This window comes from Dreissena polymorpha, chromosome 10 (genome assembly GCF_020536995.1).
Source record: "Dreissena polymorpha isolate Duluth1 chromosome 10, UMN_Dpol_1.0, whole genome shotgun sequence".
Taxonomy (NCBI): domain Eukaryota; kingdom Metazoa; phylum Mollusca; class Bivalvia; order Myida; family Dreissenidae; genus Dreissena; species Dreissena polymorpha.
This window is the reverse complement of record NC_068364.1, coordinates 29,124,702-29,151,816: the sequence shown is the minus strand read 5'-3', so window position 1 is coordinate 29,151,816 and position 27,115 is coordinate 29,124,702. Positions and strand designations below refer to the sequence as shown.

The 27,115-nt window shown below is 36.2% G+C and overlaps 1 protein-coding gene and 1 non-coding gene across 3 annotated transcripts in view; both read left to right on the top strand.

Annotated features, from left to right (window-relative positions):
- The window catches only part of LOC127846945 (cilia- and flagella-associated protein 65-like), a 97,928-nt gene that overhangs the window by 33,720 nt on the left and 37,093 nt on the right, over positions 1–27,115 (top strand). Inside the window, exons 27-39 of one of the 2 annotated variants that reach the window (XM_052378378.1) lie at positions 126–210; positions 894–1,052; positions 1,701–1,811; positions 2,546–2,737; positions 3,216–3,374; positions 3,800–3,943; positions 4,568–4,684; positions 5,485–5,625; positions 7,395–7,469; positions 8,630–8,832; positions 9,412–9,531; positions 9,890–10,148; positions 11,433–11,548. In XM_052378378.1, the coding sequence (XP_052234338.1) occupies positions 126–210; positions 894–1,052; positions 1,701–1,811; positions 2,546–2,737; positions 3,216–3,374; positions 3,800–3,943; positions 4,568–4,684; positions 5,485–5,625; positions 7,395–7,469; positions 8,630–8,832; positions 9,412–9,531; positions 9,890–10,148; positions 11,433–11,548 (1,881 nt within the window). The remainder of the gene's footprint in view (positions 1–125; positions 211–893; positions 1,053–1,700; positions 1,812–2,545; positions 2,738–3,215; positions 3,375–3,799; positions 3,944–4,567; positions 4,685–5,484; positions 5,626–7,394; positions 7,470–8,629; positions 8,833–9,411; positions 9,532–9,889; positions 10,149–11,432; positions 11,549–27,115) is intronic. The other variant, XM_052378379.1, reaches the window with a different exon arrangement.
- Positions 15,367–15,559, top strand: LOC127849357 (U2 spliceosomal RNA). The gene has a single exon (XR_008034866.1). It is a non-coding gene; the product is annotated as a U2 spliceosomal RNA (small nuclear RNA).

The following is a 27,115-nucleotide window of genomic DNA, read 5'->3' as shown; positions in this document are numbered from 1 at the left end:
ACCTACATTTTGTTTATTTACCTGTCTCTAATTGATTCAATTATGCCCTGAATTAAGCCATAATGCTGTTTTTCTTATTCATGACCTATCCAAAATGCACAGATGTTTTTTATATGTTTTTCCAGGGCCTTCCTGTTCCCGTCTGATCTACATACGGAGCTGGAGTATTGGGCAGAGACTGGGGAGTTTGATGAGGATGAATTGCACGAGGTATGATACAAGGTGGTTGTTACTAAAGTTTTTAATTCATTCGCCCTCTGGAAAAGTGGGGCTTTATGCATGTGCGTAAAATGTTGTCCCAGATTAGTTTGAAGGGACAAAATTAACCCATAATGCTTATCAGGATGACACTTTCAGCTTGTTTGTTTATAGAAAGTATCTTCTTAGAAATATTCAAGTTTGGTGCGGAAACTGTCGTCCCTGATAAGCCTGTGCAGACTTCACAGGCTAATCTTGGACAACACTTTACGCACATTCTTTAAGGCTTGTTTTCACAGAGGGAGGCAAATATTAATTTTTTCAAAGGGCCTTTAATATATTAGTTAAATAAGGTTCTGACTTTTGCAAGGACTTAATTCAATACAATTTTAATATTAACAACAGTAAAAAAAAACAAGGAATGTTAAATGGGAAAAGAAAGTTTTCCTTCTCAAATAAATATTAATTTATTAAGAATTAAGAATGATTGCTGCTTTGGCCTGAAATATTTGTATGAGTCAGTTACATAAAACAACTACAACTATATATAATATTGTTAATTTAATACATTGAATACCCCTTAATTTTCTATTTAAAAAGCTGGTGCGTGCATTTATAGTTTGTATAAAGAATTTTTAGCAAACTGTGAAACAGACACAAATATAGATAAAGAAAGCTACATTTTTCAACCCCAGATGAAGGTCATGGACAACAACCTGTTCACTATTGAGCCTCGCAAGGGCAAACTTGACCCAGGAGAGTGCGGTAGCGTCACGTTCAGCTATAAACACTTTATCGCCGGAACTGACAGGCTGCCCGTGCTGCTGAAGTTGGCCCGTGGAAGAGAAATCCTGGTACACTGAAGTTTTGTTCACATTTCATCAATAGAATACCATTGTACCCATTGACCACTCAGATACGCTTTTGTAGTTCCTCATAAAATGAAATGAAATTTAAGACCATTCTTACTTCAAGTTTTCAAGCCTTCATTTTCAATCCTCAGATACTCCATGGTGAGCAGCAAAGTATGGTATAAAAATCTGAATGGACTATGAGTTACTCGCAGGCTGTTCTGGTTTTATGCTGGTTGTCTTATAGCCATTTACACTTTGTTTCTTATAGAAAATGTGTTAACTGCAGCAATTTTTTACATACATATTTAAGTCTTTTATTCGAAAATGTGGATTGTAAGTTTCATTTTGGTTTGATGGTGTAAATAGCCTTAGGCTTTTTGAGAAACTATTCCTGCTTTGAACCAGATTTACTTCTTTTTTCCGAAAAGTTTTGTCTTTTTTCGAATAAAAGATGCCTATCTATGATCGGAAATGTGTCGTCTTTTTTAAGGCAAATTTTATTGATATGACCATATATATTAATAAATGTTGCCTTTTTCAGTTGAAAATAAATTGATGTTAACAATTTATTGATTAAATAGAAGCTTCATCCACTTGCTCTTGATAATATATGACTATGTGTATTTACTGTTGTCTACTTCTTTTCAGTTGAATTTCATCGGTGTGACTGTTGACCAGGACAGGCACTACATTCACTTCCCATCCAGCAAGCACATGTTCACACCAGTGCCTGTGGGAGAAAAGATCAGCCCTAAACAGGTACATTTGCAGAGTTGAACAACAAAGAGTTCTTAATTGCCTGATTAGTAACCATAATGAGGAAATTATTTTAATTCTAACATAATTTTGTAAAGATTTGCGCTACAATATAAGAACTATATTTTGCAATAGTGAGGCCCAGTTTAGGTGTATTGTATCCTCCCAGATTAGCCCATGTGGACTGCACAGGCTGATCTGGGGCAACACTTAACTCACATGCATGAAGTTCTGTATTTTCAGACCGCATGTCATATAATTTCAAGTTACAATTTAACCAAATTTTATTTTGACCCAATTTTCATTCAACCCAATTTTCATTTAATCAAATTTTTTTTACACCCAATTTTCATTTTATCCAATTTTCATTTGACTCAATTTTCATTTTATCCAAATTTTAATTCAGTCCAATGTTCATTTAATGCCATTTTTATTCAATCCAATTTTTATTTGACTCAATTTTCATTTTATCAAATTTTCATAAATTTCACCCAATTTGCTTTCATTCCAATTTTCATTGATCCCAATGTTTACCGTTTAACCCAATTTTCACCATTGAACCCACTTTTCACCATTGAACCCACTTTTCACCATTGAACCCAATTGTCACCAATTTTCACCATTTAACCCAATTTTCACCATTTAAGCCAATTTTCAACATTAAACCCAATTTCCGCCATTTAAGCCAATTTTCATCATTTAACCCAATGTTCACCATCAATTAATCCAATTTTCAGGTGTATGAGCTGTATAACGGTGGAGCCACATCCGTGCGCTACCAGTTTGACCTCACACCTCTTGACCTCATACGTCAGGAGAACTTTGACCAGCCAATCTTCGAGTGCCTCAATCCGATGGGAGAAATCCCACCTGGGCGATCGTTGAACATTGAGTGGAGATTTTCACCAATTGAGGCCAAGACATACATGGTTAGTATTAGAAGTTATTGTTACCATGGTGATTGCTTATAAGTGTTATTTGAGTAGATAGATATTCATATTCCTTCAGGTTGTGTGAAATATCTGTAATAGAAATTATTTGGAATTCAGTAAAATCTTTTTTTTCCGCTTATGTTTCCAGATGTCCACATAAAAGTTACATTAATCAGTATAGAAATGTATTATGATTCAATCTTAAATTTCCTTAATTTCTTGTCAATATAATATGGGAAGATTGGTGTGTCACATGTGCATAACAGTAAAAAATTGTTTGTAACTAGGGATAAGAAGAGTTGGAAGTAAGTTCAGATAATTTAGTGCTGCAAATATTTTGCAGATAATATTTTTAAGCACAAACATAATGTGTCACCTTAAATACGGCTTACTTAATCCAACTTTTTCAAAAAATATTTAGACAAAAATATCAGTAGAATTTAAAACTTAGAACTAAATATTTTCCCAAATACAGGTGGATGTCCCAATTCATGTGCACAACGGTGACACGGCCATCGTCACGTTCACGGGTGTCGGGTATGACAAGAGGATCATGGGAGAGACCATGCCGATGACCGACCAGCAGGATCTGACCGGAGTGCCCGGAGTGCAGAGTGTGCCAATTCCCGGACAGGTGAGAAGTTATTCCCCTTTATATATTGTAAACTACAGTTAACCTTTATATTTGATTAGGAGTTACTTCACCTTATATTGCCCAATAAAGGTAAACTTTATATAAGGTTAGAAGTTACTTCCGTTTATACAGGTATATTGTAAAACACAGGTAAACTTCATATTAGATTATGAGTTAGTTCCCCTTATATATTGTAATCTACAGGTAATCTTTATATTGTAAAATATTCATATGAGATGAGGTGTTACTTGCCATGTTTTTATTTATCAATACAGTGAAGTTAATAATGTTACCTTAGTAACCATAACACATCATGTCCTGATTTTTTGCAGTTAGATATTTAGTATGATAGCAGCTGATTCAAAAATTAACAACAGTAAAACATTTAGACAAAAGACATTAGATTGAAATGTTGGTTTTCACAGCTGGCGTTCCTGTCACAAGAGAGGATCTCCTTCGGGAATCTGCCGCTGTTCTGCCGCGGACGTCGGATGGTGTTTGTGAGCAACAAGTCAAAGAACCGCCCTGTGTCATTTGAGTGGCATGTAACCTGCCCTACTGACAGTCAGGTGAGCAACAAGTCAGAGAACCGTCATTTGCCATTTAAGTGGCATGTAACCTTACCTTTCGAAAGTCATATGTGTTTTTATTTTATACTTAAGTCTATGTAATGCCCCTTGATTGTTTTGTCAGTTGGATGTGTTGTTAGTTTATACTACTAAAGTTCTTTCAGTCAGTTTATATTTTGCTCCGTCGGTGCAAAACGGTACCATGTGACATTGAAATTAGAAGACATGTGGTACTTTTTTGCACTAATGGGGCGATTTGTATCTTACAGTGTCAGGTCCAATGGGCCGGCTTTGATTCCAAAATAACATGATACCTACATTTCAATGTTCCACGTAATATCTTGGATAAGACTTTTGGGTGGAAAGTAATCATGCAATAAGTAAAATCATAAATATTTCAACAAAATTTCAATGCACCACAGAACAATAACTATCATTTGGTCATTTTACTCCTGCTTAATGAAATTTTGTTGAAATGACCGCAAATTATGATTGGATTTTCGTATTTATTGTCCAGTTTTTGCAACAAGTAAAATCATAAATATTTCATTTTACTCCTGCTTAATGAAATTCTGTCGAAATGACCGCAAATTATGACTTGATTGTTACGTATTTATTTTCCAGTTTCTGTCCATTGGACCTGTGCGAGGATACCTGAACCCTGGAGAGAGCCAGATGTGTCGTGTAAACTTTGTAGCGGCTGGTCAACCCTCGTTCTACGATCTAGACCTTGTCTGTGAGGTAAGTGTGAACTTTGTAGTGGCAAGTCAACCCTCGTTCCACAATCTAGACCTAGTCTGTGATGTGTGGTGTGAACTTTGTAGGGGCCAGTAAACCCTCATTATACTATCGAGATCTGGTTTGTGAGGTAAGTGTGAACTTTGTAGCGGCTGGTCAACCTTCATTATACTATCTAGACCTTATATGTGAGGTAAGTGTGAATTTTGTAGCTGCTGGTCAATACTCGTTCTACAATCTAGTCTAAGTCTTTGAGGTAAGTGTGATGTTTGTAGCGGTCACTCAACCCTCTTTGTACGATCTAGAACTCATCTGTGATGTAAGACAATCAGTGCCACTTCCACTTATGTCTATCACATTTAAATTAAAACAATCTGTGCTCTGCAAAAACGAGGCTTAATGCAAGTGTCCTCCCAGATAAGCCTGTGCAGTTCTGCAAAAGCCCTTTGTGAATATGTGTTCAGTTTTACAAGGTTCAATCAAAGCTCTGACTTCACTGCTCTGTGTTTACTTTATTAACCCTTTCCCCCCATTAGAAGCAAAGTGAAAATGGCTTTTGCAACCTGCATAAAACCAGAACAGCCTGTGAGTAACTCGCAGTCTGTTCAGGTTTTATGCTGTTTGCTGCTCATCAGTATTTTAAGGTTGGAAATGAAGCCTTTACAATTTGAATTGAGTAAGAAAGTTATTTAATTTAATGTAACTTTTGAAGGGACTATAAAGGCGTCAAAATACCTAAGTGGTAAAGGGTTAATATTGTTTATTTGTTTGGTTCCTAATAGCTTGTTTTTCTACATTCCTAGGTGACCGACCAAGTTGAGTACAACAACTACAAGAACAGACTGGCAGAATGGGAGGGGGAACGCTTGCGACAGAAATACGAGTTCACGATCACAGAAAATGATCTTGATGCTGATAAACGCATTGGCAGTCCCGAGATTACGGTAATTTCAAGAGTAATTTATAACAATTTATGTTACAGTCTGAAATTTCCACAGATAATGGTAATTTAAAGATAACATTTTTTATTATTTTTTCTTATATAAATAATTTATCTGAATTTTTCAAAATTGTGAGACATAAACATGTCTTAAATATTTATACATTTTTACAGTTTTTATAAAAGAAGTCCTCAGGACTGACATTTTTAAGCTCAATTTATTAGAAAGTTTAATTAAACCCTTGATCCTTAGTGTCCATTTGTACAAGCGTTCATTATAAGATTCCAATGAATCCAGTTTGGATGTGTTTAAAATTTGCTCAGTTATTGTTTAGTCTGGTAAGGGATTTAAGCTTCGGCTGATGATTTGTATAATGAATTAATCAGCATCTGTAGTGCAATTAAAGGAAACTCAAATGATCTTTAAGTCTAAACAAATTTTTGAAACCATTAAAAACTACATGCATTTTTTCAAATATTTACAATTAATTATTATTTAAAACTTGACTATTAAAATAAATGCCTTTTCAAAATGCGCGTGAAAAGTTTTATCAATGAATTTTTCACAAATTAGCAGTCATATTAGCACTGTATCAATATATAATGCATACCAATTTTTATGCCCCCGAAGGAGGGCATATAGTGATCAGACTGTCCGTCCGTCTGTCCTTCCGTCACACTTTGCGTTTAGGTTTTGAAAAATGCTCATAACTTCTATGTCCCTTGAGATATAACCTTCATATTTGGTATGCATGTGTATATGGACAAGGCCTTTCTACACGCACAACAATTTCGACCCCTGTGACCTTGACCTTGAAGTAAGGGTCTGCGTTTAGGTTTCAAAATCTGCGTTTTGGCTTCGAAAAATGCTCATAACTTCTATATTTGTCCCTTGAGATATAACCTTCATATTTGGTATGCATGTGTATATGGACAAGGCCTTTTCATACGCACAAAAATTTTGACCCCTGTGACCTTGACCTTGAAGTAAGGGTCTGCGTTTAAGTTTCAAAATCTGCGTTTAGGTTTCGAAAAATGCTCATAACTTCTATGTCCTTTGAAATATAACCTTCATATTTGGTATGCATGTGTATATGGACAAGGCCTTTCCATACGCACAACAATTTTGACCCCTGTGACCTTGACCTTGAAATAAGGGTCTGCGTTTAGGTTTCAAAATCTGCGTATAGGTTTTGAAAAATGCTCATAACTTCTATGTCCCTTGAGATATAACCTTCATATTTGGTATGCATGTGTTTATGGACAAGGCCTTTCCATATGCACACAAACTTTGACCCCTGTGACCTTAACCTTGAAGTAAGGGTCTGCGTTTAAGTTTCAAAATCTGTGTTGAAATTTCGAAAAATGCTCATAACTTCTATGTCCCTTGAGTTATTACCTTCATATTTGGTGTGCATGTGTATATGGACAAGGCCTTTCCATACGCACAACAATTTTGACCCCTGTGACCTTGACCTTGAACTTAGGGTCCACGTTTAGGTTTCGAAATCTATGTTTAGGTTTGGAAAAATGCTCATAACTTCTATCAAAGTGTTTATAGGGGGCATATGTCATCCTATGGTGACACCTCTTGTTTAATTTTTAATTTTGAGGAATAATACTAGGTGTAATACATGGTAAAGTACAGTTACCAATATTAAATTGTTTCCCAGGCCTGTTTTGCAATCTAGATAAATCATGATACCGGGTACTGTAAAAGGTGAATACTGCGCGTAATACATGGTTAAGTACGGTTTTCTTTGTTTCATTCAGGACTTGGAGCCACTGAAGCAGAAGACAGCTGATGATGCGTTGAGGATGAGCGAAACAGACTTTGCTAAATATAAGGTAATTTCATTGCAAATTCTATTTAATGCACACAATCTTTTTATAATTGTAATGTGTTTTATGCATAGTCTTACCAATGCATGGAAATCAACTAACTATATGGCCACGTTTGCCCACTTTAGTTTGTTTAAATAGTTTTGTGCACATGAGTTTTTTTTAGAAAATCTAGGGACCATCCACAAATTTAAGCGGCCTTTTGTTTATTGGGCCCCTTCTCATTCCCATTCCAGTCCATTGAAAACCTTTTATTTAATCTCATATTTGATCTAAGTCACTTTCTAAGGCATTATGAGACACTGTCTAGTGCGTTTCCTGAATTTTCTCAACACCAATGTGAGTTAAAATTCTGTTTAGTCTGAACCTATTTGTTTTGGTTTGATCACATCGAAAGCCTAAGGTTATTTGAAACCCTCTCGAGTCCATTTACTGGAACTAGAACCAGTGCTTGGTGTCTAAGGAGGAGATCTAAAGAATGCTACAACAGTGGGGATCGAACACATGACCTTCCAGTCGCTAGGCAGACACAATATCCACCATGTCCACTACGCCACGGAGTTTTAATTTGAAACAAAAGTATTAAATTATTTGGTTACAATAAGTAATTAATCAAACTTTTTATGTAAAAAGCTTATGCATGCAACCCTTTTTTCTTTCAAAAAGCATCAGCAGTCTGTATTACACCCAACCATTTTAAGACATAAAAACAAAGAAAAGACTTAGATCAAGGCAAACATGTTCAGAGTTTGAATAAATATAAGCTATAATTATTGCCTATGTCATAATAAACTGGTTCCAAACAAAGAGTTGTCTGATTAAAGAAGCTAAAATCCATATCATGCTGATTTTGAATACACTATAAGAATTTTTCAGTTTTAAGACAAGTTTTTTTTTAGACTTGAGTATAAGAATTGCTTTGTGAATACGGGTCCTTTTATTTCTTTATATCACAGGAGGGCCAGAGTATGTATATGTATTAGTCAAGCAGTTGGCCATTTTGTTGGCATAAGTTTGTGGAGTGAATTATGTCCATATTTCTCAAGCGATTCAATTGAAACAAAAGTTGTCATACCCAGACAATAGCTGCCTTAGTGATGCAGGGATATTAGTTATGTTTATGTCAAAGCTGTAGTTTCAACATTTTTAGTCATCTTCTCATTTAGACGCTGCCGCCAATAAGCAAGCTCTCGCCTGACGAGGAGAAAAATGAATGTGAGCGACGCCACAAGAAGGCCAATGAATTGTGGGAGAAACCAGAACCTCCCACGCCCTTCTTACTTCACCTCGGTCTTACAGCTCGCACCCACGACATTCGAGCCTTCCAGGCAAACTTCCCGGATGAGTACCGCAAATATTATGTTGATCGGTAATTGAGTTATTTTTCATGATTGTTGAGTGTGAACCATTATCCACTAAGTGCTAGTTGTTCATAAGTTATTTTATATTCTTCAATGATGTGTAACTTTATGAATTAAATATAATTATAATTATAAAGTAAACTTATAAAATTAAACATTATATTTTATTGAACTTATAAATTAAAACTGATGTTTTTGTGAAGTGTAGTTAAGTTAATTTTTCTGACAAGGAACCAAATAAGTGTGAGATATTCTGCTACAAACCATGGGAAGTGCTCTTATATTTTGAGAGTAAGTCAGGCAATTACTAGTATAAGACATTTTCAGTAAAATGCATGTGCTTAAACACATCTAGAATGATTGGGGGCAATATATCAAGAGCAGGTTTTTAGAGAAACTTAATTTATATAAACCTGTTTTAAAATTTATGAAAATATGTTCAACCTGTAACACACATTTTTGAATTGAAATTGGCTCCCTAAGTCTCTGTATCAATAATTAATATTTGTTTAACGCTAGTTACTCAAACAGAAAAGTTCAGCAGGCTTTCCTTGTGAAGGTCTTTTTTACACATGATTTGCTTGCAGGTGCCTCAGTGCAAACGAAGAAAAGAAAGATGCACCAGTCGAGAACAAAAAGACGGAGATTATCGACTGCAAACAGTCGGAAGCAGATCTGATATCAGGAGTGATGGCTAACGTTCTCAGGTGGGTATTATCTTTACTTTGTCTGGCTGATCAGCAGAAGATCAGCCAAATGGTTATCATGCAGTTTTCATTGAAAAAGGTTAAAATTCAGTTGGTGAAATATCAAAAGTTCAAGGTCAAAGTACCAGATGCAAGCATTGTTTAAAGAAATTTCATTAATGGTGCACATTTAAGACTTGACTGCAAGTCAGGGGCCAAACAGTTTTTTTTCCAAATATGTCAAGTTTATACGCTAAGGCTTCACCAACTTTTTTATTCAGAAACTTAAACGTTAACGGAACTTAATTTTGGAAATTCTCTTTTTTATACAGAAGATAAAATGTTAATCAAACTTATTTTTTTTTAATTCTGTATGCAGGGGCTTGCTGGATGACTCGGCGTTCCATGACAGCGTTGTCAAGGTGATGAAGGACCCAGTGCCTTACTTTGCCCAGATTGGGGCCCGGGCAGACAAAATAGAGCCTCGTGAGAGCCCTTCCCCGCCCAGCTCGCCAGTGGGTCGGCCTGGGACACGCCCTAGCCCGCCATCACCCTCTTCCAGTAAGGTATCGTCTGCGTCCACGAAGAAACAACGTAAGAGTAGCAAGTCGTCTCTGAAGTCAGCTGACAGAAGCAAGGTAAGGACATTTTGACTGCACTTGAAACAGAGATTTAATTGATTTTTGTATGTTAAATATTGTTATGGTAAAAAATGCATAACAATATGTTCAAGTGTTGTTCTTTCATCTATTCATACTAATTCAACGCGTCTAAAATTTGTGTAAAAAACATGAGCTTTCGTATCTGCCCAGCAAATTTACCATAATTCATGCACTAATATGTTATGCATGCATTGTTGTGTAATAATAAAATATGATTAGACTTTGTGAGAACAAATATAATCATTTATTCACAAAACATTATGTTGCTTTAACAAAACATAGAAGAGTCTGGGCTGTACATCCTAAACCTTTTACCATTACAATTTATTTTTCACCATTGGAATCCTATCAAAGACCTGCGGAGGCTTATAATGACCATACAGGAATACATAATTAATTCAAAGATGTAAACAATCAAGTTAATTGTAAAGTAGATTTACATGTCCATGTCAATCAAGGATTGAGGGTGCAACAGTTACATTTTTACTTAAGCCTCGCTTTGGGAAAACGGGGCTTAATACATGTACAAAGTTTCGTTAATTATTAGCCTGTGAAATCCGCAAGGCTATTCAGGGATGACACTTTCCACTTTTATTTTAAATTAAAGGACATCACTTCTAAGCAAAAGGCTTAATACATGTGCATAAAGTTTCATTAATAATAAGCCTGTGAAATCCGCTTTTATTTTTCATTTAAAGGACATCACTTCTAAGCAAAAATCCAGTTTATGCCGAAATTAGCCTGTGCATACTGAAAAGGCTGATGTGGGTCTACTCATGCACAAGGATGATGCCCTGCTTTCACAGAGCCAGGCTCATATAATATACAATAATTGTCTCAATGCTGGGGACCAGTGGGCACTGAGTTCTTAGTAACACCTATTGAGAGTTAACCCTTTCCCCATCAGACGCAATGTAAAAATGGCTTTTGCAACCAGCATAAAACCAGAACAGTCTGCTAGTGACTCGCAGTCTGGTAAGCTTTTATGCTGTTTGCTGCTCATCAGTAACTAAGGGTTGGAAATGAAGCCTTTAAAACTTGAATCTAGTAAGAAAATTAAATTTAACTTTTTAAGGGCATTTTATGCTGTTTGCTGCTCATCAGTTTCTAAGGGTTGGAAATGATGCCTTTAAAACTTTAATCCAGTACGAAAGGTCTGCAATTAAATTTAACTTTCTCAGGGACTACAAATGCGTCAAAATATGTTTCTAAGTGGTAAACTAAAGGGTTAAGGTAAAATATCCTCTCGGAATATTTCAGGTGAGCACTCCAGACACTAAGGCCTCCAAGACGAGTACACCACGCTACACAAAGGATGAGATACTGAAGGTTAAACAGGAAGAGGAGAGGTTGAAGGGAAAACAGGAAATGAAAAAGTAGGTTTTATAGGATGGTAGCACATTTCTCAAACTTGTTAAAGGGAAAAAAGGGAATGAAAAAGTATGTTTTATAAGATGGTTAAAGAGAAAACAGGAAATGAAAAAGTAGTAGTGATTAAATGGTTGAAGGAAAAACAGGAAATGAAAAAGGAGGTTTTATTAAATGGTTGAAGGGAAAACAGGAAATGAAAAAGGAGGTTTTATTAGATGGTTAAGTTTTTTTATAGATGTTTGTGCAATTCGCACAATTATTCAGATACTCACATATGTGTTGTATTGCAGTACCTTTCATAAATGATTATGGGAATTAAATAAGACATAAAAAACTATATAGCAGTTAAAGTTGCAAAAGCTTTGAAAATCATGAAAGTATTTTATACAACATAAATAATTATGTATTTATTAATTTTGTATATACATTATCAAGATAGAGAAAACATGTTTTATTTACAGTATAAATATTGTCTTGTGAATTGTGCATTTCCTTGTTTTGGAAGATTTAATAAAAATTATTTTATCCTCTATAGCTGAAAAATGTGTGGTTATTGTCCAATTAAAATTGACATAAAGTTTGATTCCTAGTATAGCATCGTTATAGACATGAAACAAATCTATACTTTGTAAAATGTTAATTCTGATAATTCATCTAAATATTTAACATTTTACACAAAGAATATATTTTGGAAAAGAAATGTTTGCTTCATCATCTTGAAGATTTAAATTATTAATTCCCTTATATCAAACAAAAAATTTAAATTGTTATTTATTTTGTATATTCTATAGTCATAATCATAATTAAAATGATAATAATAATAAAAAAAATGGAATAATTTTCAGGCTGATTCTGAATAAGTAAGCTATTAAGTGTTAGTTTTAGACATGTATCAGAGTTGTACAAAGTTGTGTTATTTGTTAGCTTATATTTGATTGTATGTGCACTTAAGCAGTTGTGTTATTGAAATATGTTATTTTATGTGTTTTTTCATAAGATTGGGAAAATGTGCAGAAATTCCTGAATATAATTTGAAACATTTGACTAAAGAAAGTCTCCATATATTTGTTACTGCAATGAGGTATCATTTTGTAAGCACAAAACAACTGAAGATTTTCTCTTTTAGCTTTGTTTCATTTAAACCCTTTCCCACTCAGAAGCAAAGTGAATATGGTGATATGCACACAGCATAAAACTAGAACAGCCTGCCAGTAACTAGCAGTCTGTTGTGGTGTTATACTGTTTGCTGCTCATCAGTATCTAAGGGTTGGTAATGAAGCCTTGAAAACTCTATTAAGAAAGAACTTGTTTTTTAGGGAACTACTAAGGGTCAAAATGGGAGTGTTAATACTCATAATATGTTTCTATTTGTATCTGAGCGGTAAAGGGTTAATTCCACTAAGTAACCCAACTCTGGAATTCATCATTCTCATAATATGTCCCTATTTGCAGGCTGCCGGAGTTCGGGAACAGCGTGGAGAGCGTTTTGGAGAATACAATTTTGAACATCTTGTCGGAGGCACTGGAGGGAGAGTTCAACATCACGGCTCGGCCTCGGTTTATCGCTCTGCCCAAGCGTAACGGGTCCTCTACAAGCAGAGCGGGAAAACTTTGAGACATGACTTTATGTGAATCAATGACATTTTATTGTATTGGATATGTTTTATGAAAAAAAATATTGGTTGAGACTTGACTTTTGTGAATTACTGACTTTGCATTGTATTGTATTGAAGAGGAGAACTTTGTTTTCAAGGTTAAGTTTTCCAAATGTGTTGTTGATTAGTTATAGATAAATGTATCTGAAGTACCAGCACATGTTGTGAAGTTGATGTTGCTTTCTTTTTTTGATTTCACAAAAGTGAGGTGTTAATGACTGACCAAAGGTTTTTGTGAACATGAATTAAATAGGATTATAAATTGAGAAGAATATACATTCTTATCTTGAAATTTGGTTTGGATATATTAATTGGGTCATTCATGAAATAAAAACATATACTTTTAACTTCACTTTTCAAATATATATGAAATCGTACACATGTATTCTGCATAGCAAGAGCAAGGAAAAAATGCATGTATGTATATTAACAAGTCGGAAAACATACATTTATATGATTTGAAATTAAGTTTGTTGTGCTAATATGTGCTAATACGAGTTATATATCAATTTAAAAACATATATAATGCATTTACTTGTTTTGGATTATTTAAGTTGAAACAAGTTATATGATCATTATTATTATTGAATATAGTGTAAAATATTATTGTTATTGCAGTATGCTCTTGACTGCGCTTACACTCACATGTACATGTTTATTATATAGATTCAATGTATGTTATAATGTAATAGTGTTTAATTGCACGAGTGCCTGATAATTCTGTGATGTCAATTGATAACTTTTATTGCAGACTAAAGTTTTTTACACACACTTCATTTTCTTTCAGTACTTAATATCAAGATAGATGAACTGTCACAATACAGCCTGACCAAAATTATTTTGTGCATTAATAATGTTCCACAGTATCAATCTAGTTCAGCAGTACATTGATATTCTTTTAAGTTCATCTGTCATGTTTATTTAATTGTTTCTAAAATTTAGTGATCCTTCTAAAGATAAATTTGAACTTTTGTCACATGTAGAATTTTTCATAAGTTTGGTGTGTAACTGTTTGTGATATATAAAGATTTTTAGCTTACATTTGAACCTTTCTTGTTTGTAAATATGGTTTGTGCATGTGTATATGATTGTTTACGCTGATACAAAAAGCTCCTATGTAAAAACTGAAGTTGCTTCAATTTATTTAATTTCTTAACTCTCTGGCTATTTTGCATTAATTTTTACTTTTAAAGATTGTGGACAAGTAAATATTGCTTACTTGTAAATAAGTAATATATTATTTTTTGCTAAGCAGAAAACATTTAAATAAATATAAATCGAATCAAAGTTTCACTAAAGTACAACTTAAGATTTTGCTAAGTCACTTTCTAATACTGGCCCTCAATATCAATCTTGGTCTTCACTTAAAATCATTTTATTTATAAAAATACTTCGGTCAATGGTATGCAACGTATTTTATAACATTACATTTTGACAGATAAAATATTAATAAAGACACTTGTTGTTTGTTATAACTTGTTTGAAAATTGATAAATAGCGTGTTTAAAAAAAATCATTAATTAATTTTTTATCCCCGCCAAAAAAATTTCGGAGGGGATATAGTAACAGTCTCCGTCCGTCTGTCCATCCTTCCGTCTGTGCGTCCGTCTGTCCGTCCGTCCTAAACTTTGTCCGGAGCATAACTGTAAAACTACTGAAGGGATTTACTTAAAACAGATGGCAACTAGGAGAAGTGCAGTGACCAAGAACAATAACTCTATCTACCTTAGTTTTTGAATTATCTCCCCTTTTATATAATTTCAAAGTAAATTTTTGTCCGGAGCATAACTCTAAAACTACTGAAGGGATTTACTTGAAACTTGTACTATAAACAGATGGCAACTAGGAAAAGTGCCGTAACCAAGAACCATAACTCTATCTACCTTAGATTTTGAATCATCTCCCCTTTTATATAATTTCAAAGTAATTTTTTGTCCGGAGCATAACTAAATCTTCTGAAGGGATTTTCTTGAAACTTGAAATATTAACAGTATATTATTGTATAATAATATTATTATTGAAATCTGAGTGCGAGAAATCGTTCCAAATTACAAACGCGCGCCATTGTGTCGAACGACGGGCGCGCACCGTACATTTCGCGCGTGCGTGGCTAAACGTGGGGCGAATATAGTGGCTGTGATGTAATGCTTTCCAGGAATGACGACGGTATCGCTTCTCGGCCTTTTGGCTAAGATCAAAGTGTAGTATCTGTTCTTATCAGCTTAATATCTGATACGTTCCCCATTGTGGGACCTCGATATTAAACTGATTTTTGGACACAGATGAGATGTCAGGGGCTTGCTCCGCTCTCGTCACGGGTTGGCCCGGTATTGCAGTAGATAACCAAAACCAATAATCAACCACTGAACGTTACAGGCAGCGCGCCGAGTGTTGAGTCAGGCAGGAACAGCGGTTTCCTCCTGACACGTGGTAATCCGCTTGCGGGCAGCCGATGAGACAAACACGCACCGTTGATTCGCTCGTTGATTCGCTCGTGTGACCGACCGTTGTAGCAGGTAGGCACTCCTATCGCGTATCGCGTTCGTTCATAAGAAAATCACGTAACGCATAACGAAATGTCGAGTATTGTGTGAACGTTTTCTGCAGAAAATGTTTGGCAGTACAATGTGACCAAAGCAAAAGAGAAATACGTTCTTCCGCGCCCGAGGCTGCGTTAGGTAAGGACCCGGAGTGTGTTCGGCATTCTTGTGTAATACACTGTTTTAGACTGACGAAAGTTGGAACGAAGTATTATCGCAAATTTGCTGGTGAGTTAAAACTAGAAGATAGTCCATTTCAGCGCTGTCTTGTACAGACTTGTCCGTTATAGCGCCAATAACCGAGCTCACATAAGTACGTACGCCGGAAGCTCGGATTGAACCCGCCTTGGTGATGACCAGACAGTCACTGTAGAGTAAGGTAAATGAGTACACTGACCCTATATTCATGCATTTTTACAATCGGTGCACAACACGAATATAAATGGATATAATGACTGACCAAAAACGACTGATTATCTCTCATAGCAACTGATCACACCTTATTAGGACTGAAATAATGACTGATCATGCTTCATAATAAATGACAACGCCTCATAACGACTGACCACGTACTATAGCGACTGACAGCGTCTAATAATGACTGACAACGTGTTATAGCGACTGACAGCGCCTTATACTGGTTGACAACGTGTTATAGCGACTGACAACGCCTTATACTGGTTGACAACGTGTTATAGCGACTGACAACGCCTTATACTGGTTGACAACGTTTTATAGCGACTGACAGCGCCTTATACTGGTTGACAACGTGTTATAGCGACTGACAACGCCTTATACTGGTTGACAACGTGTTATAGCGACTGACAGCGCCTTATACTGGTTGACAACGTGTTATAGCGACTGACAGCGCCTTATACTGGTTGACAACGTGTTATAGCGACTGACAGCGCCTTTTACTGGATGACAACCTGTTATAGCGACTGACAACGCCTTATACTGGTTGACAACGTGTTTTAGCGACTGACAGCGCCTTATACTGGTTGACAACGTGTTATAGCGACTGACAACGCCTTATACTGGTTGACAACGTGTTATAGCGACTGACAGCGCCTTATACTGGTTGACAACGTGTTATAGCGACTGACAGCGCCTTATACTGGTTGACAACGTGTTATAGCGACTGACAACGCCTTATACTGGTTGACAACGTGTTATAGCGACTGACAACGCCTTATACTGGTTGACAACGTGTTATAGCGACTGACAACGCCTTATACTGGTTGACAACGTGTTATAGCGACTGACAGCGCCTTATACTGGTTGACAACGTGTTATAGCGACTGACAGCGCCTTATACTGGTTGACAACGTGTTATAGCGACTGACAGCGCCTTATACTGGTTGACAACGTGTTATAGCGACTGACAACGCCTTATACTGGTTGACAACGTGTTATAGCGACTGACAACGCCTTATACTGGTTGACAACGTGTTATAGCGACTGACAACGCCTTATACTGGTTGACAACGTGTTATAGCGACTGACAGCGCCTTATACTGGTTGACAACGTGTTATAGCGACTGACAGCGCCTTATACTGGTTGACAACGTGTTATAGCGACTGACAGCGCCTTATACTGGTTGACAACGTGTTATAGCGACTGACAACGCCTTATACTGGTTGACAACGTGTTATAGCGACTGACAGCGCCTTATACTGGTTGACAACGTGTTATAGCGACTGACAGCGCCTTATACTGGTTGACAACGTGTTATAGCGACTGACAGCGCCTTATACTGGTTGACAACGTGTTATAGCGACTGACAGCGCCTTATACTGGTTGACAACGTGTTATAGCGACTGACAGCGCCTTATACTGGATGACAACCTGTTATAGCGACTGACAACGCCTTATACTGGTTGACAACGTGTTATAAAGACTGACAGCGCCTTATACTGGTTGACAACGTGTTATAGCGACTGACAGCGCCTTATACTGGTTTCTGATGGTGGTCATTTAAAGGGACCGTCAACCGCGATTGACGATAAAAGAAAAGTTCTAAAATACCGTATTTTTTACAATTAAAACCGTATTTTTTTTACAATTATTAGTTTATATAGATTAAAATATCACGACTGGTATGTAACGAGAATCCTCTGCGAATGCCTTATTAAATAACTAAGGACAGAATAATTGAATTGATTTTAAGAAAGATTAGCGTATTATTGCGACACTCGACATGGTTATACTGAAAATATGAAAATTAACACACACATCTGTGTATTAATATTACAGACACTCACTCGTTGTTATCAATATTGCCTTGAGCTAAGCGAAAAGACTATTCAGACACAAAAGTACGAACGAACTTACACTATTATTTAAGGGCTAACTGTATCCGATAATTACATGTAATACCAAAATCTTTATCCGAGAAACTAAATGACTGATGGAATGGACTGAGTGAGTGACTGACTGTGTGATTGAGTGACTGACTGAGTGAGTGACTGACTGTAAGTGAGGGAGTGAGTGATTGAGTGAGTGACTGTCTGAGTGACTTAATGAGTGATTAGAATGCATCTATTTAAAATGTATTCTTTTCTTTTAAGGCATTATTCCCGCGAATATATTTATTCATACGACACACGAACACCATGTTAGTGTTCATGTGTCGTATGAATAGATATCGTTGCGGGAAATTAAAATGGAATTAAATATGCAAAACAATAATAAAAACGAGCATTTTGGTATCTACAGACATCTATTTTACCATACCCGGCGCTGAAATTTCGGCAATTGCCACAAGGAACACTGATTTTTAATTGATTAAGTTTATTTTACGAAATAGTGTACGAAATTTTCGTTTATTTTGAGTAGTAATGTTACTTTGAAAGGTTGCTGCATTCTTATCGAACGGCACCATTTAACATCAATAATTCTTTAACGGTTCAATATATCGGAAAAGTAGCACCGGAATCGGGTTCAGGTAGACAAAATCACATCGATTGGACTATCTGATTGTTTTATTTCACTGGATTTTAAGGTATACTGGCTTTTGAGCTTCTGATAAAAGTGTGCTGCATTCTTATCGAATTTTACCATTTAAACTCAATAATTCTTTTTCGGATCAAGATATCGGAAAATAAACAACGGATTCGGATTCAGCGAGTCAAATTCATATAGATTTCACTATCTTATTGTTTGATTTCGATGGAGCGAACGAGAGAGCGAGCGAGCGTATTTCAATTGTGCACGTAAATAGGACGGTCTATGAAAAGGGTGCTTAATGCAAAATATGTTCTGATTATAACTTTTTTCTTTTTTCTTTTTTTTCATTTTTTTTTCAAACCTTTAAACAACACTATAAACTGTTTATGTTTTATTAAAAAACAAAAAAAATATTTTTTTTTTGTATTATATGATACATATGTATTTTTTTATTATTTTTTTTAAATGGATAACGTTTGAACGGCTTTAGATATTTTAAAAATTTCAACGAACTCGTGATCAGCGTGGTCATTGGCATATAGATTTAAACATCTGTTTGTTGAATTTTAAAGTATTTTTTTTTAACTTTCAAACAAGGTTATGGTTCAAATGTTACGGACATAACATTCCGCATATATCGCTTCAATATCATGTTCTTAATTCTATCAAACAGTTTTGCATTATAAAAAAAACGTAAACACTATAGTAAAGAAACTAAATTACTCGCGTTATGCCAAAAATGAGTCTGGGATTGAACCCGGATCGCCTTGGTGAGAAGAGAAGCGTTTATACCAACCACTGCGCTGAAAGGACATGCACATGCGTAGCCCTTTTTTCCCCATAGCGAGGCTCATTTTGTCTTTCAAATGAATTGTGCTGATGCAGTACTTACTGGTAAGCATTTCGTGACAGCTGAGATATAGATATAATTGGGTCGCATGAAAGGAAACCATTGCTTAATGCATGAGCGGTTTGCACAGGATAATCTGGGACGACGCTTTACGCACATGCATAAAGCCCGGTTTTCCACATTATGCGACTCATATCTAATGCAGGTGTTTCGAGTTTTAAATAACTCGGAAAGCGAAATAGGTTTGCCGATTGGTTTCCATGGGTGAATCTTGGCCCGATGTTCTACAACGCGGTCGTTAGTTACGAATATCTGACGACATTATCAGTGTGTTCTTTAAAACAGCAACCGGCATTGATTGCTATTAACATCGTTGATTATACACTGACTGATACACAGGACAAAATGCTCGTTACACTCTGGGAAAATGAGAAAACCCACGTCGGGTCCAGCGGCCAGTGACAGTGACCAGCCAGGCAGCCTCAACCTGTATGCGATTTGGGACTGCCTGACTGGTCAAGATTATATCGAATGGCATTTTTACGCAGTGATTATTTAGTTAACACTGCATCCAATAACCAAAGATGAACGTTTATGGCATTTGTCTTGCCTTTTCTTTACATCAGAGTGTGTAAGGCTAGTATCAGTTTTAAAGATCAACCGATCTTATTCCGAAAGATGCAATCAAAAACGTATGCCACGCAGCTTCTAAGAAAATCCCATTCGCTCAAATACAAGCGAACTCGGAGATTCGGCAGTGAGATTTCGACCTGTACTAAAATGCACCACAAACTCTCGTCTGTCGACGTCGCTGCCAATTAAATACATGTTGCAGACACACTTAGGAAACAGTTGATAACCACTAAAGGAATGGGCGCGATCGCGAAATGGCTTTTCATCCAGAAGAGAAAGAGAACTCGCTACAAATAGGCACTACTTTCGACAATCACCACGTGAAGCAAATATCTTAGTGTCTTTTCACCATAAATCAGCCAATCGTGATGCAGCCACTACTTCCGCAATCCCCGGCAAAATGTGAAAATTTCCATAACTATTTCAGGATTCCCCCCGCAAAATGTGAAAATTACCATAATTAACCAGTCATACGCGCATGCCCAGACAATCCGAATACGCTGCATGCAAATGCTGCAACTTGTACTCGCATTTTACTGCATATTGCATTTAACATACATTTACTTATCCAATGCACATTATGTCTCCTTTCAGTTACCAATAATTAAACAGGCAACACTAACTCATCTTGGAACTACTTTCCATAATTGCTTGATTGCCTGTGTTTTGTTTGGTACCCGGCAGGGATCCGAATGAAATTGAAATTAGAAATGAAAGTGAAAGTGCAACTTTAAGCAAAGGATTTTCACCGAGAAAATCAGCCAATGGCAGCAACTGGTACAAGAGCCTGTAGGCGTTTGCATGAAAATTGCGCACTTTCATCATTTGTGGAAAAAGATGTGATGTTTGAAGAAATAAAAGACGTGATACGGATAATCGACATTCATTTGTGCCGGTAAACGCCTTTCTCCCATCTTCTTCAATTGCTGGCATACTATAGTTTATCGCTGAAGGTCACCAATTATTGCCAACTATTGTAACTCAAACGGATGCACAAATACACGTGCTAGTTCTTCTTCAATGCTTTCATTAGACATTAGTTTACCGCTGGTTCAGTAGCTGCCGAGGCCGAAGGCCGAAGACGGTTATTCGCGAAGCGAATATTCTGTGTCACCAGGTGGCCATTTTAGAGGGACCGTAGGTCCCGAAAGTTTAAGATTCTCTAATCCGCACTATCAAAGGCAAACCAGATCAATGGATTCAATCATTCCAGATCCGGGCCTGTGTCAAGCATGAATTTAGTAATCCGTATCTGGAAAACCTTTGTATAGTTTTCACCCCTTAACCAATAGGCACCAGCACAAACTCTTCGTTTGAGAAGGAGTGCTGTATCAGAAGAAGAAAGGGTTTCCCGGACTCGCATACAGTGTGAAAGAGTAATTTCGTGGTTGCAGTTTCAGTTTATTTGCACAATCAGCAAATACATGCTGTAGGTCACACATACTAGCAAACATGAAAAAAAAAGACGACCACAGTGTTCGAGAAAATCATTAGCACAAACTCCCCTCGTAGTCGTACCCGCTATTCGGTATGTCGACAATTGCCCCTTTAACATAATGTTGTGATTTATGGGTTTGGTAGAATGTAACCGTGAGCGATTATTACGGGTGGGTAATATTGCAGCAACAACAGGCATGAATCCGGGTCGTTTCGCCCTAAATCCCGTTCGCCCCCCGAGTCGTTTCGCCCCCCGAGTCGTTTCGCCCTGGGTCGTTTCGCCCTAATTCCTGGGTCGTTTCGCCCTAATTTGTATACGTATAGCGATATTAAAGGATTTATCTTAGGCTTGTCAGAAGCTGAATGGGACATTGTTTAATACAGTATTATATTATCTTAATTACTGTTTATTTTGTCTTTGAAATAAAACAAAGTACTAAGTTATGTATATTGCATATAGTTTGATAGATTTAATATGAATAATAAGAATACACATGTATAAACAAAACATTCAATACAATGTCGAAGCACACATACAGAATAATTTGACATACATTTTATTTTATCTAACATACAACTGAGAAAATCACATCGAAATACAGATTTCATTTTATATTTATTAATAAACAAAACATTCAATCCAGTGTCGAAGCACACATACTCACTAATTTGGCATGCATCTTATTTTACCTAACATAAAACAACTTGGCAAATCACATCACAATTACGTTGAATACAATGTGGTAGAATACACACACAATAAGTTGATATAAACTTTGTATTTTACAACAGTTTTTTTTAGTTTTGCTTATTTTAATGTCCGTAACAGACTTCATCGTCTGTTTGATAACACTATCCACTTCACTCACTCCCCAGACAATTCGACAAGTAAGTCTTCCGTCATATTGTCGGACGGCCCGTACAATCTGGACACGGACTTTTAAGAAATGTGTTGTGGTTACTTCATTCCCCATGTATTTGTCCCACAGGGATTGTATCTTTTCCTCCAACTTGGTGTATTTGGTTGCGACATCACGATCCAGGTCGTCGGCAGCTACTGTGATAGCGACGATCTCTGCCTCAGTCATCTATGTTGGTACAAGAACGTAGATGGAGCAGCCACCATATCTAACGGTAGTATTCAGCTTGTGGTGCTGAAATAAAGAAACAAATTATAATGGATAATAATATATGATTATATATGCGTAAATTTCTATCTTAAAAAAAATATATAGATGTATGTCTCATTGTGTACATATTGTAAAGCTTTGTTAATGTGTGTAAATATTGAAATAAATATTAAAAGAAAAGTATGTAGTATATATATATCAAAATAATAACAGTTTTACGAATTGCGTTAAGACCCGGTTTCCATATGCACTACGCATTTTGTAAAGTCACATCATACATTTAATTCATGAAAATGTTACAATCTTTAATACATGAACTAATTATAAAGAGAAGATAGAATCAATAAACAAATAAACATAAAGATGTAAAGGAAAATTACAGTAAACAAATATCTTTCAGAGAATAAAATGGGCTGTTTACATCACCGACTTATTTAATTATTTACATCTTTCATACGTCAAAGAGTGTCAGCGCTTAAAGCTAAATGAAGTTGAAATATGGTAGAAATAATATTTGTTTATACCACAAATCGAAGAATGGACAGAATTATAAATTATTAAACTATGGAAATTTTATTACATATAAAATTTTATGACAAATAGCGTATTTTATAACAACGACAACATGCAGACAAATAGCGCCGACACGAAATATAAATAAAGTAGATAAGCATCTCGTACCTGTAAAAATCTTAATTTTCCATATATGTTAAACAAATACTATTCGGAGCGAAAGAATCATTTACAAAAGCCTAATATGACATAATAATTAAATAAGGGCGAAACAACCCACTTGTAAGGGCGAAACGACCCTGGGCGAAACGACCCGGGGTGACAGAGGGCGAACGGGATTAAGGGCGAAACGACCCGAGACCAACAGGCATGGCGCCAATCATGAAAATTTACGATCGCACAATGAATTTTTCGCAAATTAGCAGTCAGACTAGCGTTGTATCAATGTATAACGCACACCAGCTTGTAAAATTAACATTTCGGGGCATACTTCTGCAAGGAATACTTGGTACGGTAACACAAAAATGTGAAAATTTCAAAAATCTGAGTCCCCGGAAATGAGGATTTTTCAACGTCTTTTTTTCAAATTCAAAAGTTGACGAAAGCCCAGTAATTTCTCTCATCCGCCGGCCTGATCAAGTGTGAGTGGGACAATCACCGCTGCTACATCGAGCCCATCAAATGTGTGGCATCTTCAAAGGGTATTGTGGTTTCCATTATCTTACACTTCCTTTTAGAAGTATGGCATCAGGGCTTTTTTTCTTGATTTGGGGAAAGGGCCTGGCCTTCCATTTTGGGGAAAAAATTATCGACAAAACTGAAAAAGGGGAAGAAATTTCCCAAAGTAAGCTTACAATTTATGGAAAAATGCATCATTTTAAAGATATTTTATTAGAGGATTGGGCCTATCTTTTGGGGGAATGGGCCTTAGGCCCTTCCTAAAGAAGGAATAAAGGCCTGGGCATATTTTATATATTATTAAATACTTATTTATGTCACCCAATAATATGTTGTCATTTGTACCATGTGACTGTTCAATATTTTTACCCTATAAGACATGTGTGGGTCCAATTTAATTGGTATCGGATTGTTTAAATATTAATAAATATGTGTATTGAATATGATACTCATTTCTTAAACATGTCTGCTTTTCAGGTCCGGAGGTAGCGTTAAGTGCAAAGGTTGTAAATTTCCTGCAGATCAATGCAGGAGAGGAGGCGACCAGGACAGTCGACATCGTCAACAGCTCGGACATTGACGCTGAATTTCAGGTGAGAACTGGGCCTTTATGGGTAAAAAAAACATTTTTGCAAAACTCCTTTGTGAAATGTTTTACATCAATAAGACTTACAAAAAGCTTTTATATTTGCATGAATGGTATCTTGAACGCTCATCAGCACACACATGTCACAAGACCTCAATTTGACCTTGACACTGACCTTTTTTTGGACTTCTCAAAATCTTAACCAAGCAAAAAAAACCTCTTGTTTTGCAGTTTATGATCGACTGTTCAGAGAGCGTTTTCAAGTTCAAGCAAATCTCCGGCTGCCTAAAAGCAAACAGCTCTAAGACGATTATACTGAAGTTTGTGCCGATCCATCCTATCAACTACCACCGTAGAGTCACGTGTGTCGTTCACAATCAAGTAAGCTTTATATATGGACCTTGCTCTGTCAAAAAGGGGGCTTAATGCATGTGCTTAAAGTGTCGTCTCAGATAAGTCTGTGCAGTCCGCACAGTCTAAGCAGGGACGACACTTTCGGCTCTTATTGTTTTATGCTTTTAAAGGAAGACCCTTCTTGAAGAAAATCCTGTTTAGGCAGAAAGTGTCGTCCCTGATTTGCCTGTGCCAACTGCACAGGCTAATCTGGGATGACACTTTACGCATATGCATTAAACCCATTTCACAGAGCGAGGCTGATATGTATTTTTGGGGGGCTAAGAACGTAGTTCCTAAGTACATAAATCCTGATGGTACTTCAGTTCAGAAACCACAAAAGTAATAGTATTTGTAAGAAAAAGACCTATTATAATATGTGATTGATTTATCCACGTTCCTTTCTCTGCAACATATTTCTATTTCAATTTTAAAAATTGTATCTGTTTTAAAGTGTCCAGATTAAGAATGAGGCTTAATTCCACTGTGTCCTATAAGATTAGTTGGAAGTTGTCCTCTTAAGGTAGCGCACCCCTAATGATTTCCTGCGATTTTTTTTACGATCATTGCAGATCTTCAATGATCGGTTATTTCCGAGAGATGCATTTTATTGTTGTCAAACTTCGAGTTTTGATATATGTTTTACGTAATTCCTTTAGAATACATTATTTTCACAATATAGTGTTTTTCCCAGGAGGGCAAAGGGGCATGGCGCATTACTTTCAAAAAGGGCATTTTAGCGCGCAGTTTAGGCAAAAAAGGGCAGAAACGTTCCCTGAATACCTGAATTACGGGGAAACATGTAATCGCATCAGAAGCAGTTGTGGAAAAAATAACATATAAACAAGCACATTAAATGGTAATAGATGTATTTAACTTACTACGATTTATATTAATATATTTACCTTGCAATGTACATTTAAGTTCCATGCTGTTTCAATAAACTGTACAGCACGACAAACATAATAAAGCAATATATGCATATGAATCTGATTATACACAGATCAACTAACATATAAATTAAACCATGTTTGTCTTATCCCATTTTCTAACAATAATCTTGACAGATGTTTAAAATAACATTGCGAGTAAATTGATCGCTAACAATATGCAAACACTCGTTTCCGTGACATACATCCACCGAGTAATTACAAATAAATAAATAATGTTGTTGCTATCTAAAACATTTTTATGCATCGTTGATTATCACAGACATTTCATTAATTCCTTCTTAAAGTATAATCTCCATCGTTAATTCGATTACGACGTTATTTGCCATTTTTGCTGAGTCACAATTTAATTCTGTATAGTCTGCCATGTTGATAAAATGTCAAATGATGTAAGCGACAGGTGCGCATAGCAACGTTAAATCGTATACACGATTAGCATTTTGTTAAATTAGTATACGTCTCAGTAATTATTTCAATAATTAGATCTAATTATCTTAAAGACGAAAACAATAAAGAATAAATTTGTTTGTGATTTTAAATGAAATTATGCGTAAAAATATATGTTTTGATATAACTGATTAATGCATGCAATGCACAATTGCCACGAGAATAACATCGAGTTTTTCATCAAAAGTCTCCGAAATAATGATTTTATCATGGAGTAGTACACATTGCTGACCGAAAAGGAGCGCTTGGTATAACATAGTCTCCGGCATTATCGAATTGATACTGACACGGGGTTATTCACGCATGACTAATTCACAGCTTTGGAGCAGTCAGTGTGACTACCTATAAATCGAGCACTTTTATAGATTAAATCTACTCGATTAATATAGTCGATTAGACGTTGACGTCTCTCGAGTAAATCAAGCACAGTCAGAGCGTCACAGGCAATCAAGGAAGCTGATTTTGCGGACCAAGTTAGATCGTGGCAATAAAGATGTTACGAAAAGGGCGCGTGGCGAAATTTGCCTTTGAAAAGAAGGGCGCGTGGCGAAATTTGCCTTTGAAAAGGGCAGAGTGGCGATCCGGGAGGGCGGCGTGGCTTTTCGCCACGCTAAAATGGCCTGGGAAAAACGCTACAATAAATATTGACTTTGATCCAAATATCATCTAAAAAAATACGATTTCGCGATTTCTTCAAAGATCGACAGACTTTTCAACTGTTTACTTATGGATATCTAATTTAAGCTTGCACAAATGTTGCCGTGGCCGAGTGGTTAAGGCAATGAACTACAAATCTTGAGGGATCTTCCC